This window comes from Erpetoichthys calabaricus, chromosome 7, assembly GCF_900747795.2.
Source record: "Erpetoichthys calabaricus chromosome 7, fErpCal1.3, whole genome shotgun sequence".
Classification (NCBI taxonomy): Eukaryota; Metazoa; Chordata; class Cladistia; order Polypteriformes; family Polypteridae; genus Erpetoichthys; species Erpetoichthys calabaricus.
Window position 1 is genome coordinate 45,375,089 of NC_041400.2, and position 13,341 is coordinate 45,388,429.

General features: G+C 35.7%; 1 protein-coding gene across 3 annotated transcripts in view; it reads right to left on the reverse strand.

Annotated features, from left to right (window-relative positions):
- Positions 1–13,341, reverse strand: part of LOC114654091 (lysine-specific demethylase 4C-like) — a 980,420-nt gene that overhangs the window by 126,515 nt on the left and 840,564 nt on the right. For all 3 annotated transcript variants that reach the window (XM_051930015.1, XM_051930013.1, XM_051930014.1), the window contains exon 18: positions 6,793–6,978. In XM_051930015.1, coding sequence (XP_051785975.1) covers positions 6,793–6,978 — 186 coding nt within the window. The remainder of the gene's footprint in view (positions 1–6,792; positions 6,979–13,341) is intronic.

A 13,341-nucleotide genomic window follows, 5' to 3' on the forward strand; every position in this document is an offset into this window, starting at 1 on the left:
AAGCAGAATTGGAACAGAGTGTGTTACTACACCCTCTAAAGTACTACATGGAGAATATTACTCTGTAGAAAGTTGTAAATTCCACTGACAATTGAAAGAAAACAGCAATAAACAAATGAAATGAGACAGGGCATTATATACCCTTAGAAGTGTAGGCCTTTCATTTAGATAAATTGATAACAACAACAACAACATTTATTTATATAGCACATTTTCATACAAATGATGTAGCTCAAAGTGCTTTACATGATGAAGAAAGAGAAAAAAGACAAAATAAATAAGAATTAAAATTAGGGATCACTAATTAACATAGAATAAAAGTAAGGTCCGATGGCCAGGGAGGACAGAAAAAACAAAAAAAAAAACTCTAGATGGCTGGAGAAAAAAATAAAAATCTGCAGTGGTTCCAGGCCACGAGATCACTCAGCCTCCTCTTGGCATTCTACCTAACATACAGTAAATGACCTCAATCAGTCCTCACTGTATTGAGGGTTCTCATGGAAGATAAAGTGAACATGGTGTCCTACATAATCCAAAGGATTGGAAGAAACTTTGATAGGAACAGATTTGGCTGACCCAAAGTCACAGCCCAATCAGAAGACAAGTTTTCTGAGGGTCACCAGCTTGTGTGTTAGGTGCTTCTCAGAACAACTTCAAGCACAGCTTAACAGTGGTCGAAAAAAGCAAGTCTCAGCTTCTACTGTGAAGAGGAGACTTTGTGTTGCAGGTTTGACAGGGTAAGTGGCAGTAAAAAAGCTATTCCTTAAAGGACAAAAAAGCTCATTGAAATACCGGCTGTGGACTACTGCAGACTGTAAGAAAATCTTACAGACCGATGAATCGAAATTTGAAATCTTCGGTTCATCATACAGGGTGCTTGAATGCCATTGAGCTGGTGAAAGGATGGTTCCCCAGTGTGCAGCACCAACTGTCAAACTTGGAGGAGGAAGTGTGATGGTCAGGGGTTCTTTTGCAGGAGGCAGAGTTGGTCATTTGCACAGAGTGACTGGCATTGAAAAGGGTTACCACAGTTTGACTCTTGTATCATTAAAAGGTGGCTACTTTGATAAATCAAAAATTTGTCCACTTAATGATTCCTTGACTTATTTTTTATTTGTTCTATGCCTTGATTTCATGAAACATTAAGCCATTAAACTGCATACATTTCCATAAAAACTGAAAAACATTAGGTGTTCTAAAACTTTTCAACAGTAGTGTATTTCTACAGTTCTGAACATATTGTAAGACTGCAATAAATACACTCATGAACTCCATAAAGCATTTAGCACTATGAGAAAGAATCAAATTTATTCAAGCCAGATTCAAAATAAAGCCATTTAACACTCATGTCTCTGTCAGCACTTTTACTGAATGAAAAGTTTGCAGTTCTCCTTCTTCTGTTCTTCATTAACAATCATTAATAATGAACCCAAACTTCAGCATCCCCATTGTTTCTCAAAATGTATCATCATCAATATAAAATCAGCTCAGCCCAATTTATACTGTTACTGTTTTTCAAAACTTTGAAAATAACTATACTTGGCCTGACAGTGTAAGCAATGAAAGAAGTTCAGTGAGTCAATGCATGAAAAATGAAACCTATGTGGGATTGTGACATGGGAACAGAGACCACATTCAAATTAGGCTTTCAAATGTGCTGGTCACAAATGCCAAATTAAATTTAAGATGGAAGTTAAAAGCAGGTCACATTTTCTTTTAACTATACACATACAGTATTTAGCGCCAAAAGATGTGGATTATAAAGACTACACATGAATGCATGGACTACAAATACAACACATTTGAAAAAATAAAGTGCCACTGCTTTATTTCAGAAAAATGTATAAACATGTCGTGGTTTCCTTTAAAGGGAAGAACATAAAGCTTGTTATTTACATGTTATATTTCATTACCTCAAGAAAGAAAGACAGAGTACAGTTTGAAGAAATTCAGTTTCACAAAATGAGAAGTTCAAAAATCTAATAGAGCCTAGCAGTAGAAGTGACACACCTCCAAATTAAGAGTGGTCAGCTAAGGTGATAAAGGTTTATCGAAAAGATAATGGAGGAGACTCGGTAAAAGTTATTGGGATTATATTCTTTGGATGAACTGCAAACACCTGTTATTTGTAGGCAGAGGGAAGTCTGGCCTATCTTACTTAGGTTTATGGAACAATGAACCACACCAGAAATAGATGGCTGAAAATAGATAGGTGCCTTGAAACAAGAAACACATGTATTTCAAAGACAATAAGGCTCTAAAATGGTGTATTAAGAATATGTTTTACTTGTAAACAGATGTTTGGCTGTTCTACCCAGTGGTTATAACACTATCTTCAATTAAACAAATAACATTTTATATATTTTTCACTGTGAATGCTTAGCAACACATCTAAATGTTTTCTTTGAAAAATTAAAAAGCTAAATATTTTCTAGTTAAACTTTTTAAAGTTGCATCAATGTGGAAAATCAAAGGGTCATTTAGCTTAATAAAGTTCTAAAATAATATAGATTCTAAAGAAGTGACAATGCCAACTTTTATGTTGTGGCTTGGCTTTTTGTTCTGTAACTGTATAATTGTTTCCACTAAAATACATTTTATGGTGTTTTCACATAGTTTATTCTGAGCAAGCTTATATTTAAGCTCTCAAATTAGGTTTGACATATCTTTTTAAAAAAATGAAATGGGCAAACATGTAGTACCACTAAAACTCTGAAGGTTACATCATACTCCCATATTCTCTAAATCTGTCATTGTGATTCAACTCTTTGAATGTTTTTAGATCACTAAGGCTCAAGGCCACTAGATTCATTAAAAGTGGTTTACCATAATTATTCTGCGATTTGAAGGTTGGCTGACATGGTGCCGTAGAGATGCAGATTCCTGAGTTCAGTTCATTTTCAGACACTGTCAGTATAGAATTTGCACATCTAAAAGGCTTATAGGTTAGGTTGATTGATAACTAAAAAAACCGGCCCCAATATGAGTTTGGGTGTGTCCTGCTGGCTCTTCATCAAAGGTTATCTTCTACCATGTACCCTATGCTTTCAGGTTAGGCTATGATCCCACATGATCCTGTATAGGATTGATTAGCTTTGAAAGAATGAATGAATATTAAATTCACAAAGTTGTTTGAAATGCCCTCCACAGTTTATGAAACAGTTTTTCACCCATTTTATACATTTGTCACACAGAGCCAGACTTATAATATATACGTCTGGAGACAACTATGAGTGAATTGTGCTTATAAGTGGGCGGGAAAATTTAGACGGCTCATTAAATGTCACAAATTTAAACCATTCCAATGCCTCATGACGGCTGTGTTCAAAGTAGGGGTGGTGATTTTGAACTGCAAAGAGAAATGGTGGGCTTGCAAAACTGGTCCAATAGAAAGCACTGTCTATAGCTGAAAAGTCTCTTAAAAAGACCTCTATTAAACATATAAACATCTGTCACTTCTGCAAAGAGCACATTGTCTGTGTTAAAAATAAACATATCCTGTTGCAAGGGACAAATCCTTCTGTAAATTCGGGTTATACATTGGCATTTGAAGTCAACAATGGACTAGTGGTATGAGTGAAGGCTCCATTGTTGCTGGTGCTGTGTGTGCTCACTGCTGTTCACCATTACGACAATAGTGTCAGAGTCGATGTAAGATTGAAAGAATTGGAAGCTATGTTCATGAAAATATGAATTACAATTTATTTTTTAAAGTAAACAGTGTGTCACACCCCCTCAATGGGAGGTGAAAGGGACTGCTGTTAAGAGAGCTGATAACAAAGAGCCACATGAAGTGCAAATTCCGGTACTCATAACAGTCAAATCAGTAAATTTGCCTAACAACACTGACACCATCCCAGAAGAACTATGAACGAAGCTACACAGCATCCACCTTCTGATAGCATGTCTAAACAAAAAACTAAAGTAAAGTAACATTAGTGTCTAATTGAAAATGCAAACATGCCAGGCCAAAACATAGCCACAGAGTTTTAACACATACTTACACAGACCACAATGCTTCTCTACACGCTGTTTGCTTTTGTTACGCCATATAGTGATGCAATAGTCAAAATGGTATGAAAATTCCATAGCAGCCAGAAGCACTTCTAAAACGTGTGGAGCCAAGTACCTGAAGTGGCCTACATATGTGTGTGTCTGTCTGTTTGTCACTTCTGTTGCTCATTACAATGTACAAATTAATTATTAGGCTTCAATTACCTTGTACTACTGGGTCAGGAATTCTTAACAGCCATTTTAGCTTTTTATTTTCTCTTAGTGTCAAGTCTTATGTTTATTGTATTTTGCTTTCTCCTGTCTCTTCATCAGGCAGCACGGTGGTGCAGTGGTAGCGCTGCTGCCTCGCAGTAAGGAAGCCTGGATTCGCTTCCCAGGTCCTCCCTGCATGGAGTTTGCATGTTCTCCCCATGTCTGCATGGGTTTCTTCCGGGTACTCTGGTTTCTTCCCATAGTCCAAAGACATGCAGGTTAGGTGCATTGGCGATCCTAAATTGTCCCTAGTGTGAGCTTGGTGTGTGTGTGCCCTGTGGTAGGCTGGCGCCCTGCCTGGGGATTTGTTCCTGCCTTGTGCACTGTGCTGGCGGGGATTGGTTCCAGCAGACCCCACGTGATCCAGTGTTAGGATATAGCAGGTTGGATACAGACTGACTGACTGACTGTCTCTTCATAGTTATTTTAGATAATGGGGACACTACAACCCCGGCCATTTAAAGTGCATGGACTGGAAGAAACTGGGGTGGGTTTTTGGTAGAAAACCTATGGGCATAGCCTTTTTAGAGGTGTATTTTGTTGCTATGCTACAAACTTTTTATCAACTTGTCCCCAGATGTTTATCCTCATTTGGGAATTGTAGCTGGCCCTGTCAGACTATTAATATGTTTACACAACATTTTACAGTTCTACTCTGATAGGATAAAACAAATCTGTCTTCTTTAGTCGTGATAAGAGAAAATTACATGTCTGCATAAACGAAATGTACAGAAAGGGCGCTTTAACTGACCATAAAAGGCATAAGGCATAAACATGACAGGGGAGAGGCTGAAATTGGTAACTGGAGAGCTCGCAGTACAGGTAAACAGTCATAATAGGGCACTATTCCCTACATATACAAATTGTGTCCTAGTGGCACATTCCACAGGCACTGTAATCAAAGAGGGTTAATAAGGACTGGTGCAAACTCTTAAGAATTCAGAATTCCTTATAAAGCAACTAGTGGCAGCAGAGGGTTCTCATGTGTAAAATCTATTACACATTATTGTGTGGAATTCACACTGCAACAACTAAGGGGTTTTGACCATTGAACTAGGAAACAGGGTTTAGAGAAGTGAACTCCAACACTTATGATGGACATTCCTGATCCCTGAACTGGTTCTAATGAGGGTTTCCAAAGTAACCCTGAGTTTCAGCTCAGAGTATAAAGTTGAACATGGGGATAAACGTGAGTGGCAGTAACGTAGTGTAAGCAGGGTGTACAGAGACAGAGAGAGCATGGTGGTGTTTGGAAGGTGAGGGGGTGCTTGTGGCATTGTATCTTGGACACAGACAATTTGGTAAGACATTTTAATAGTATTGATTAGGCAAAGTTAGGCTGAGTGGAACTAAGAGATGTTTTTCTTGTTGTTTATTTATTTATTTGCTACTTTTTATTATCCTTTTGTTCACCCCTCTCCCTGTGTGTTTTTTAAGAAGCAAACTACAATATTTTTGCATAGCTCGGAGTTTGTTTTTATTTTTGCTCATTTCAGATTACCCTGGTACCCAAATGTGCCGTATTACAGTATCAATAACACTGATTCAGATTATTTCAGTTAAATCATTCTTGGGGATTCCAACAGAAGTTATGAGGACATGCACAAGATGGAAACCAAGAAGCACTTCTTCAAACTAAAGGATGAATTTGTAACCAACTATCAAGTCATGCAGTTGAAATGGAAATCTTTAAAAAAAATGTTACATTTTTTGGATGAGATATTAGCTCAATTTATCTGATGGCATATCCTGTGTTTAATCAGTCAGTGTAAAATGTATATAATCTTTAAAATAATACTATGGTGCAGCTTCTAGGAGCTGGAAGCTTGGTTCATCAATAATTAAGCAATTGAGAATTACAGGAGCTAAAAACATTTACTTCTCTGAGAAGTCTGTGATGATTTAATGATTTTATTCTGTGCTAAAGTCATCATCTGAATGTACTGCACCCCTTCTGTTCCATTCATAACTGTAACACATTCTCTTCTGAGCCTGTGCTAATTATATCCCTTTAACACACAATGGCTGGAGTATGTGACGTTCACCACTGTTAAAAGGGACTGGCAGAACAGCATTTTATTTGTCAATATTGTCTTTGCTGGCTTCTCCTCCAGATCTTTTAACATTATAATAGGCTGGATAGTAGAGGTAATAAATATTGGAGACATAAATGATAACTCATTAAACTACAATGTTTCTTGTGTCAGATGGTTTAACTCAGTTTTTTCATTTTCATATTGCATTTTACATCACGTGTGACTCTCTCTGTGGATGAAGGTGTACGTGAAACATCATTGGCTGTAGCATTCATAAGCCATGCTTGCCATTAATAAATGAATAAACATGTAATCTATATAATGAATGCAAAAAAAATGCAAATATTTTTTAAAAATTTAGAATATGACAGAGCCAGGAATTGAAATATGAAAATCTGAAAACCAGCATATGCTATCTCAGTTTACAATCCTGAATTTGCACTACATAACTAAATGTAATCATGAATGTCAAGTAAAAGTAATTACTTACCACAGAGTGACTGCTTTTATGCCTGTGACAGGTGATATAGACCACATATGGCCAGTCATCTGGCTCCATTGTCACTCCAGCTGCGTGAGCACAGGTCACATGAAAGGCTGTTGGGCACCGACCATATGAGCACTGGACACAAGCTCCTGACACTTTTGGGAATTTTTTCCGACAGAAGATGCATTTCTGAAGGAGAAGAGAAGGAGAATCTTATAAGAGTACATTTGTGAGATGATTCAAAGAGAAACAAAAGCTGGTCCTTTAAAATGCTACCATTTAATGCTTATTGTTTGAGAAGTGAGGCTGTAAACTCATTCACACTAGAAAGGCAGGTCTGCAGCTAAAATATAATGAAAATTATCCTCTGTTAAAACAGCTTTCAAAAGCAACCAAAAACATCTTACATTTTATGCTTTTTCATGCCTGTACAGTATATCTTTCTGAGACATATTAGAATTTTCTAGATATTAAAATGACATATAAATGATTAAATTGGTTTTAATGCTTGCATAAGATACAATATCATGCACAAGACCTCTCAATTCAATTTAGCACTGTTAAGAAGGTGGGAACAGCCTTGAATTGGATGCAAGCCCACTAGAAAACATACCCATACACATACAGGACCACTTTAGCATCTCTGATTAACCTAAACAAACACTGAATATGTGTGAAGGATACCGACACGGACAGGTGTAAGAACTTACAGATTCCACATAATAAAGACTGGGAATGGTATTTAAACAAAACGTGCCAGACCTGCAAGGCTGCAGTCCTAACAATCTTTATCAGCATGGCACCGAAGTTTATTAATCTAGTAATATTATTTAAAATTGTATTTAAAACATATTTTTGACTTATGTATGGATTTTTCAAACCCAGTTATTCATATACAAGGCCACAAAGAGCCAGAGCTTATCTCAGTAGCATACAATGCAAAGCAAGAAGCAACAATAAGCATTGCAGGTGTATTAGTACATAGTCACCCTAGAATTGCCAGGTAACCTACACATTTTTGTGTTATGGCAGGAAACTAAATTATCCAGAAAGGAAACAAAAAGAAACACAAAGGGGGTGTAGAAACTTAGCACAAACCCTGGCCTGACTGGGATTTATGCCTAGTACTCTGGTGCTGTGAGGCAACAGATCTAACCAAAGTGTCACTATTATAACCTGAAGTTAATGAAAACGTAAGCAATTCCAATGTAAAAAATAAATGAATAAGTTGGTACATTACTGTATGTATTTAACAAAGTGGAAGCAAAGTGAACATCTCTCAAAAAACAGCAGCTTCAGGCTTCTCACAATATCACCACTGCAAACCCTGGAGAAAGTCTGACTTGTGAAAACTGTTAGCGCAATATGGAAATTTTCTGTGGTGCTGTCTTTTTAGATACAAATTTTTATTTAAAGTAAAGATTAAACACTTTTCCATCCATTCTAAAATTATGAATCAGTGACTATTTTGGCAGCAAAGGGAGCAAGACAGAAAACATCCCTGGAATGAAAGGTAGCTTATCACAGGGTTCAATGAGACCCACAACCACATTTATCTGGAGCTGTGAGTGGTAAACCCACTCCGAACAGCAAGAATGACCACAGATAGTGACCACGTTCAGGACACAAATTGGCAGTCTCCAGTAGCTGTGAGACTGCAGCAGCATGCAACTTCACCACTCTGCCACCGGGGAACTATGGTCACTTTACAATTACTACAGATAAATGTGTAGGGTATTTCTTAATCAGAAATATACGGTAAAAAAAAAAAGAGAAAAAAATTGTCCAACACAACAAAATAATGAAACTCATGGCATTCGGCATAATTTTTATTTTTACATGTATTAATTTATAATTTAGATTTTAGTGCACATTATAAAACCTAACAGCAGCTGAAATTCCAAGCATTTGTAAATTTAGTACAAATGTTCCCTCTTGTTTAACTTTCCAAGGCCATTGCTAAAATTCTGAATTTTGTGCACAGTAAAAAAAATTTCCTTCCAAAAGTTCCCTATTCATGACAAATGAGATCTTGTCATTTTCCATTAATTTTTAATATTTTTTACTCTAAATGCAATACATTACATATGTTTGTGCTGTAATAGCAAGTATCTACCTACTATAACTGAATGTGAGCTAAAGGTCAAAGAAACATCAAAATTTTGTATATCATTGTAGCAGAGGCAAAGGTCTTTGTGCTATTTGAAAATTAATTTATAACCATACCACCAATGCCATAGGTACAGAAAGGTTTTTTTCCAAAAATCTTATTTAACTGTAAATACTGTTTTGAGATAGTTAAACATCAATATGTACCTGAGAGACTGACAAATTTTAAAAAGCAAATTGGCGCAGCATAAGATGGGAATCAATCATAAATACAGTGCCAGAACCTTTGGATTTAAAACTATTCCTAATGCCTTAACAACAACACCTAGAGTAATACCAGATGGGATAAAATTGTGCTATGAAAAAAAAATTGTAAAATCGTATACTACACTACTTGCATAAATCGTATTTTGTTCAGCTGGAAGAAATCCAAAACCACCTTCTATGATTCTGGGAAAGCAATGTTTTATATTACCTCAAACTGGAAAAAATCAAATTCAATTTACAAGGATCTGTTTAGAATTTTTCCAGAACTCATCAATACAATTCTAAAGAAAGCATATTGGACATGTGCTGTCCTCTTTTTATACAGGTAGAAATAAGAAAGTAAATAGATAAATACTATGCCAATCTGTACTAATAATTTAATTTCTACCCAGCAGTTCTCAGTTACAGATGAGAAAACTGTACCCATTTACAAACATATTAAAAAAAAAAAAATTAAATTGAAAAAACAAGCAATACAAAAAAGAACAACACAAACCAACACCCATTTAGGAATAAATATATATGTAAAATCTTATTTGTAAATAAAACTTCAAATGGTAATTGTCAGAAATTAAATGATGTTTTATTTTTGTTTAACAGCCCATTCATGAAATCAGCCATTTTGGTTAGGAGTGCTAATTTATAGCAGAATTATGTCTTTTGTTGTACATGATTTCTGTGCAAATCGCGTAAGAATTTATTATATGAGGAATTTAGAAAAAGAACCCAAGAAAAAAAGATATTTAGGACTTTTATGTTTTTATTTTTACCACAAATTTTGTTTTAAACTTGGATGATTTGGTGCTTTGGCGTACCTCTGACTTTAGCATTTCTTCCTGTGTCTGTATGACTCTTCTCAGAACTTGCACTCTTAAAAGTACTCTTTGTATCTTGCTATAAATTCTTCATACTGATGTCATTAGTTAGATTCTATTGAATCTACTTGGTCTGTCACTGGATACATTCTTACTTTTTTTCTTTTACTGTGTATATATTAATAATAAATTGGTGTACAGATCTAATACTTTTGCATCAGAAAACAATTATTCTTTGTACATAGTGTTGTAGCAACAAAATTATTGATTAACTACCAGAACGTTAAAAAAGCTGAATTTTACAGTCCTGGCCTCCAGAGCCTGTAAGAGAATCTTTTTTGGTCATCTTTACTTAAAATTCACCTTTGCCTAATCTCTATTAAATAAATCACACTGATTAAGAAATGCATACTCATTTAAATGAACCAGTCTATTTTCTAAGTTTTATAAAATAAGCACTCTTCTGCTGTGTAGCTTTCACTTTGCTCACAACAGAGAAACAGCTTGAATTTGTGTGTTTAATGATGTTCTTATATGTTTTACATTTTCAGCTTAAGCATAATTCACTTGAAGAGTACATCATTACTAAGAATTTTGTTTGACTTGTAGGCATGGGTCGTATGCAATTTTCATCATGCATATTAATCCCTTTTAATTTCCATTAGACAGAGTGGCCCACCTATTTTAGAGCTGTTTCAGAGTAGCAAGTAGACTACAAGAACGTTTAATGAAGGCTAGCTATTTGAGCACTTACAAAATTATACCTAAGTGCACTGTGCCATTGTGACATTTTTTTCAGTTAATAAAGCTATTGTAATAATCATAACTTGCTTGTCTCGTTCCATAAGGACAACTATAAACTTACTTTTGCCGGGTGGGGGGGGGGGGTTAAACGTTAACATTATACAAAGTTACTGTCTGTTATACCTGCATTTTTATCACTCTCTAATTTAATACTGTTTTTTATCAGTATGCTGCTGGTGGAGTATGTGAATTTCTCCTTGGGGATTAACAAAATGATCTATCTATCTATCTATCTATCTATCTATCTATCTATCTATCTATCTATCTATCTATCTATCTATCTATCTATCTATCTGTCTGTCTGTCTGTCTGTCTGTCTGTCTGTCTGTCTGTCTGTCTGTCTGTCTGTCTGTCTGTCTGTCTGTCTGTCTATCTATCTATCTATCTATCTATCTATCTATCTATCACTAGATGTCGTTCATCAGCAGTCCTGAGTGATAAAGAAGGAAGATAGGACCTGACAAGTGACGCCATATACATAGGTGCTGACCCCACTGACTACTCTATAGGCAAACATCAAGAATTTGAACTTAACACATGTCGCTACAGGGAGCCAGTGGAGTCATCTGAAAAGAGGAGTGTCATGTTCTCCCCTCGGCTTGTTGAACACTAGATGTGTCGCTATAGTTTGAATCATCTGCAGCGCTTGGTAAAACATGCTGGTACTCCTGCCAGCAGACACTTGTAGTAATCCAGATGTGACAAGACCCCAGCCTTGACCAGGACTTGTGCTGTATACTCTGCCATGTACGGTTTGCCCTTCTGGATGTTGCATAGAGTAAATCTGCAAGACCAAGATATGGTTGCCACGTAGACAGAAAAGGACTGCTGCCCATCGATCACCATTACAAATCTAAACGAAAATGTTTATTTTATAGTGAATCCAAAATCTAGATGCTCCACACAACCATTTTAAATAGGTGGGATGCTATAATGTAATGTATCATGTGGCTTCCATGTCATGTGACCGGCAACATGCATAGAAATCATAAGAGACAAGTACAAATTGGCAGCATCTGCAACTAGCAAACATGAGGAAAGGCACTGTGGTGATGGCAAAATCAAAGCAATAAAAATAATAAAAAATGAGAAAATTAAGTCCAGTATATCCTAAAATCAATAAAACTGAATTACAGAAGGTTAGAAACCCAAATCATGTCCATTAAGAAGACAATTAATTAAAAATATATTGAAATTAATTTCACTTTACAAATTTTAAAGAGCTTTACACATGTCATATATGAGCCTATTTCTATTTTGATTAATTGCATATGTATTTGAATCAGGTGGTAACCAATATTTAATTAAAACAGAACTACTGACTCTACATCAGCAGACAGTTAAATACCTGACGTTGTATCATATTTCCATATATTTTATACACAGTATAATTCAGCCAAGATTTTTCATGTGACAAAAGGGACTTTGCAGTTTTTAACAAATCTAGCTAATGAGGCAGAACAGAAGTAAAGATATTAACTGATTTTGTTTTAGATTTATTAATTTTAAGAAATTTATTTTACAATAAAATAATAATAATAATAATAACAGAAAACACTTTATTAAATTAATCATCTTTACAAGATTAAGCAAAGACAAAAAATAATACAGATAGAAATCTGTAAAATAATTTTCTTCAGTTTGAGTTATTGTATGAGTGCTGTGCTTCCCTGAAGGTGAAATAAAAGGAAATAAGAAAACTGTGCATTTCTCTCATGTGGCCACTTAATGTATGTAAGCGAGACACTGTTGCTGCAAATCACTGATCTAAAAATGTGTGAGACATATTTTTTTCATTTTGTTTTTTTTTGCTTGCAGGCATATTCTGAATAGTGCATTTGTAACTCCACAAATTTAAGTGTGAATCTAGCAGGTTTTCTTTATCTAAACAACAAATCATGATAGGAGAGAACTCATATGGCAAGAATGGTGATATTTGGATCAAGATGAACTGAATGATTTTAAAAGGGGTTTATTTGAAAAGTTGGGAACTGATAGAAAACAGAATGACAAAGAATTCTTTGCTTTTTGAAACACTAAAAACACTAAAAATGGAGCAAATATGAAATTCATTCATGGTAAAGATCAGCAATCAGTTTCTGAAATGCATTGTGACAAAAATATTTTACACCCTTGACAAATTAATTTTATAACAGAACAGGGTGGGAACACTCGCTGTGAGCCAATAGAGGTGGGCTTTACAGGCTTGTCACTCAGTAAAGTTGAGATCCAGTTGGGTGTGGTATGACTTGCAAAGAAGAAAGCAATTAGGATAATCACAGAAGCCACAGAAAGAGCCACAAGAAGGGTCTGGATAAAGAAGGAGGCCTTATGGTTAATTACATCTGGCATGCAAGCCAGGGATTGATTACCCAAGGCTGGGCCACCTGAATGAGGGTGTCTGATGTTGAAAGACCTGAAACACCAGAGGATTCAAGGTTACAACACTGAGGAGGCATCCGAGTGCATCCACGAGACGTACTGAGTAAGGAATGGAAGTTGGGCATGTCTGTATATAGGTATTTTCCTCCCTGTTGCTTGAATTATTTATAAAGAA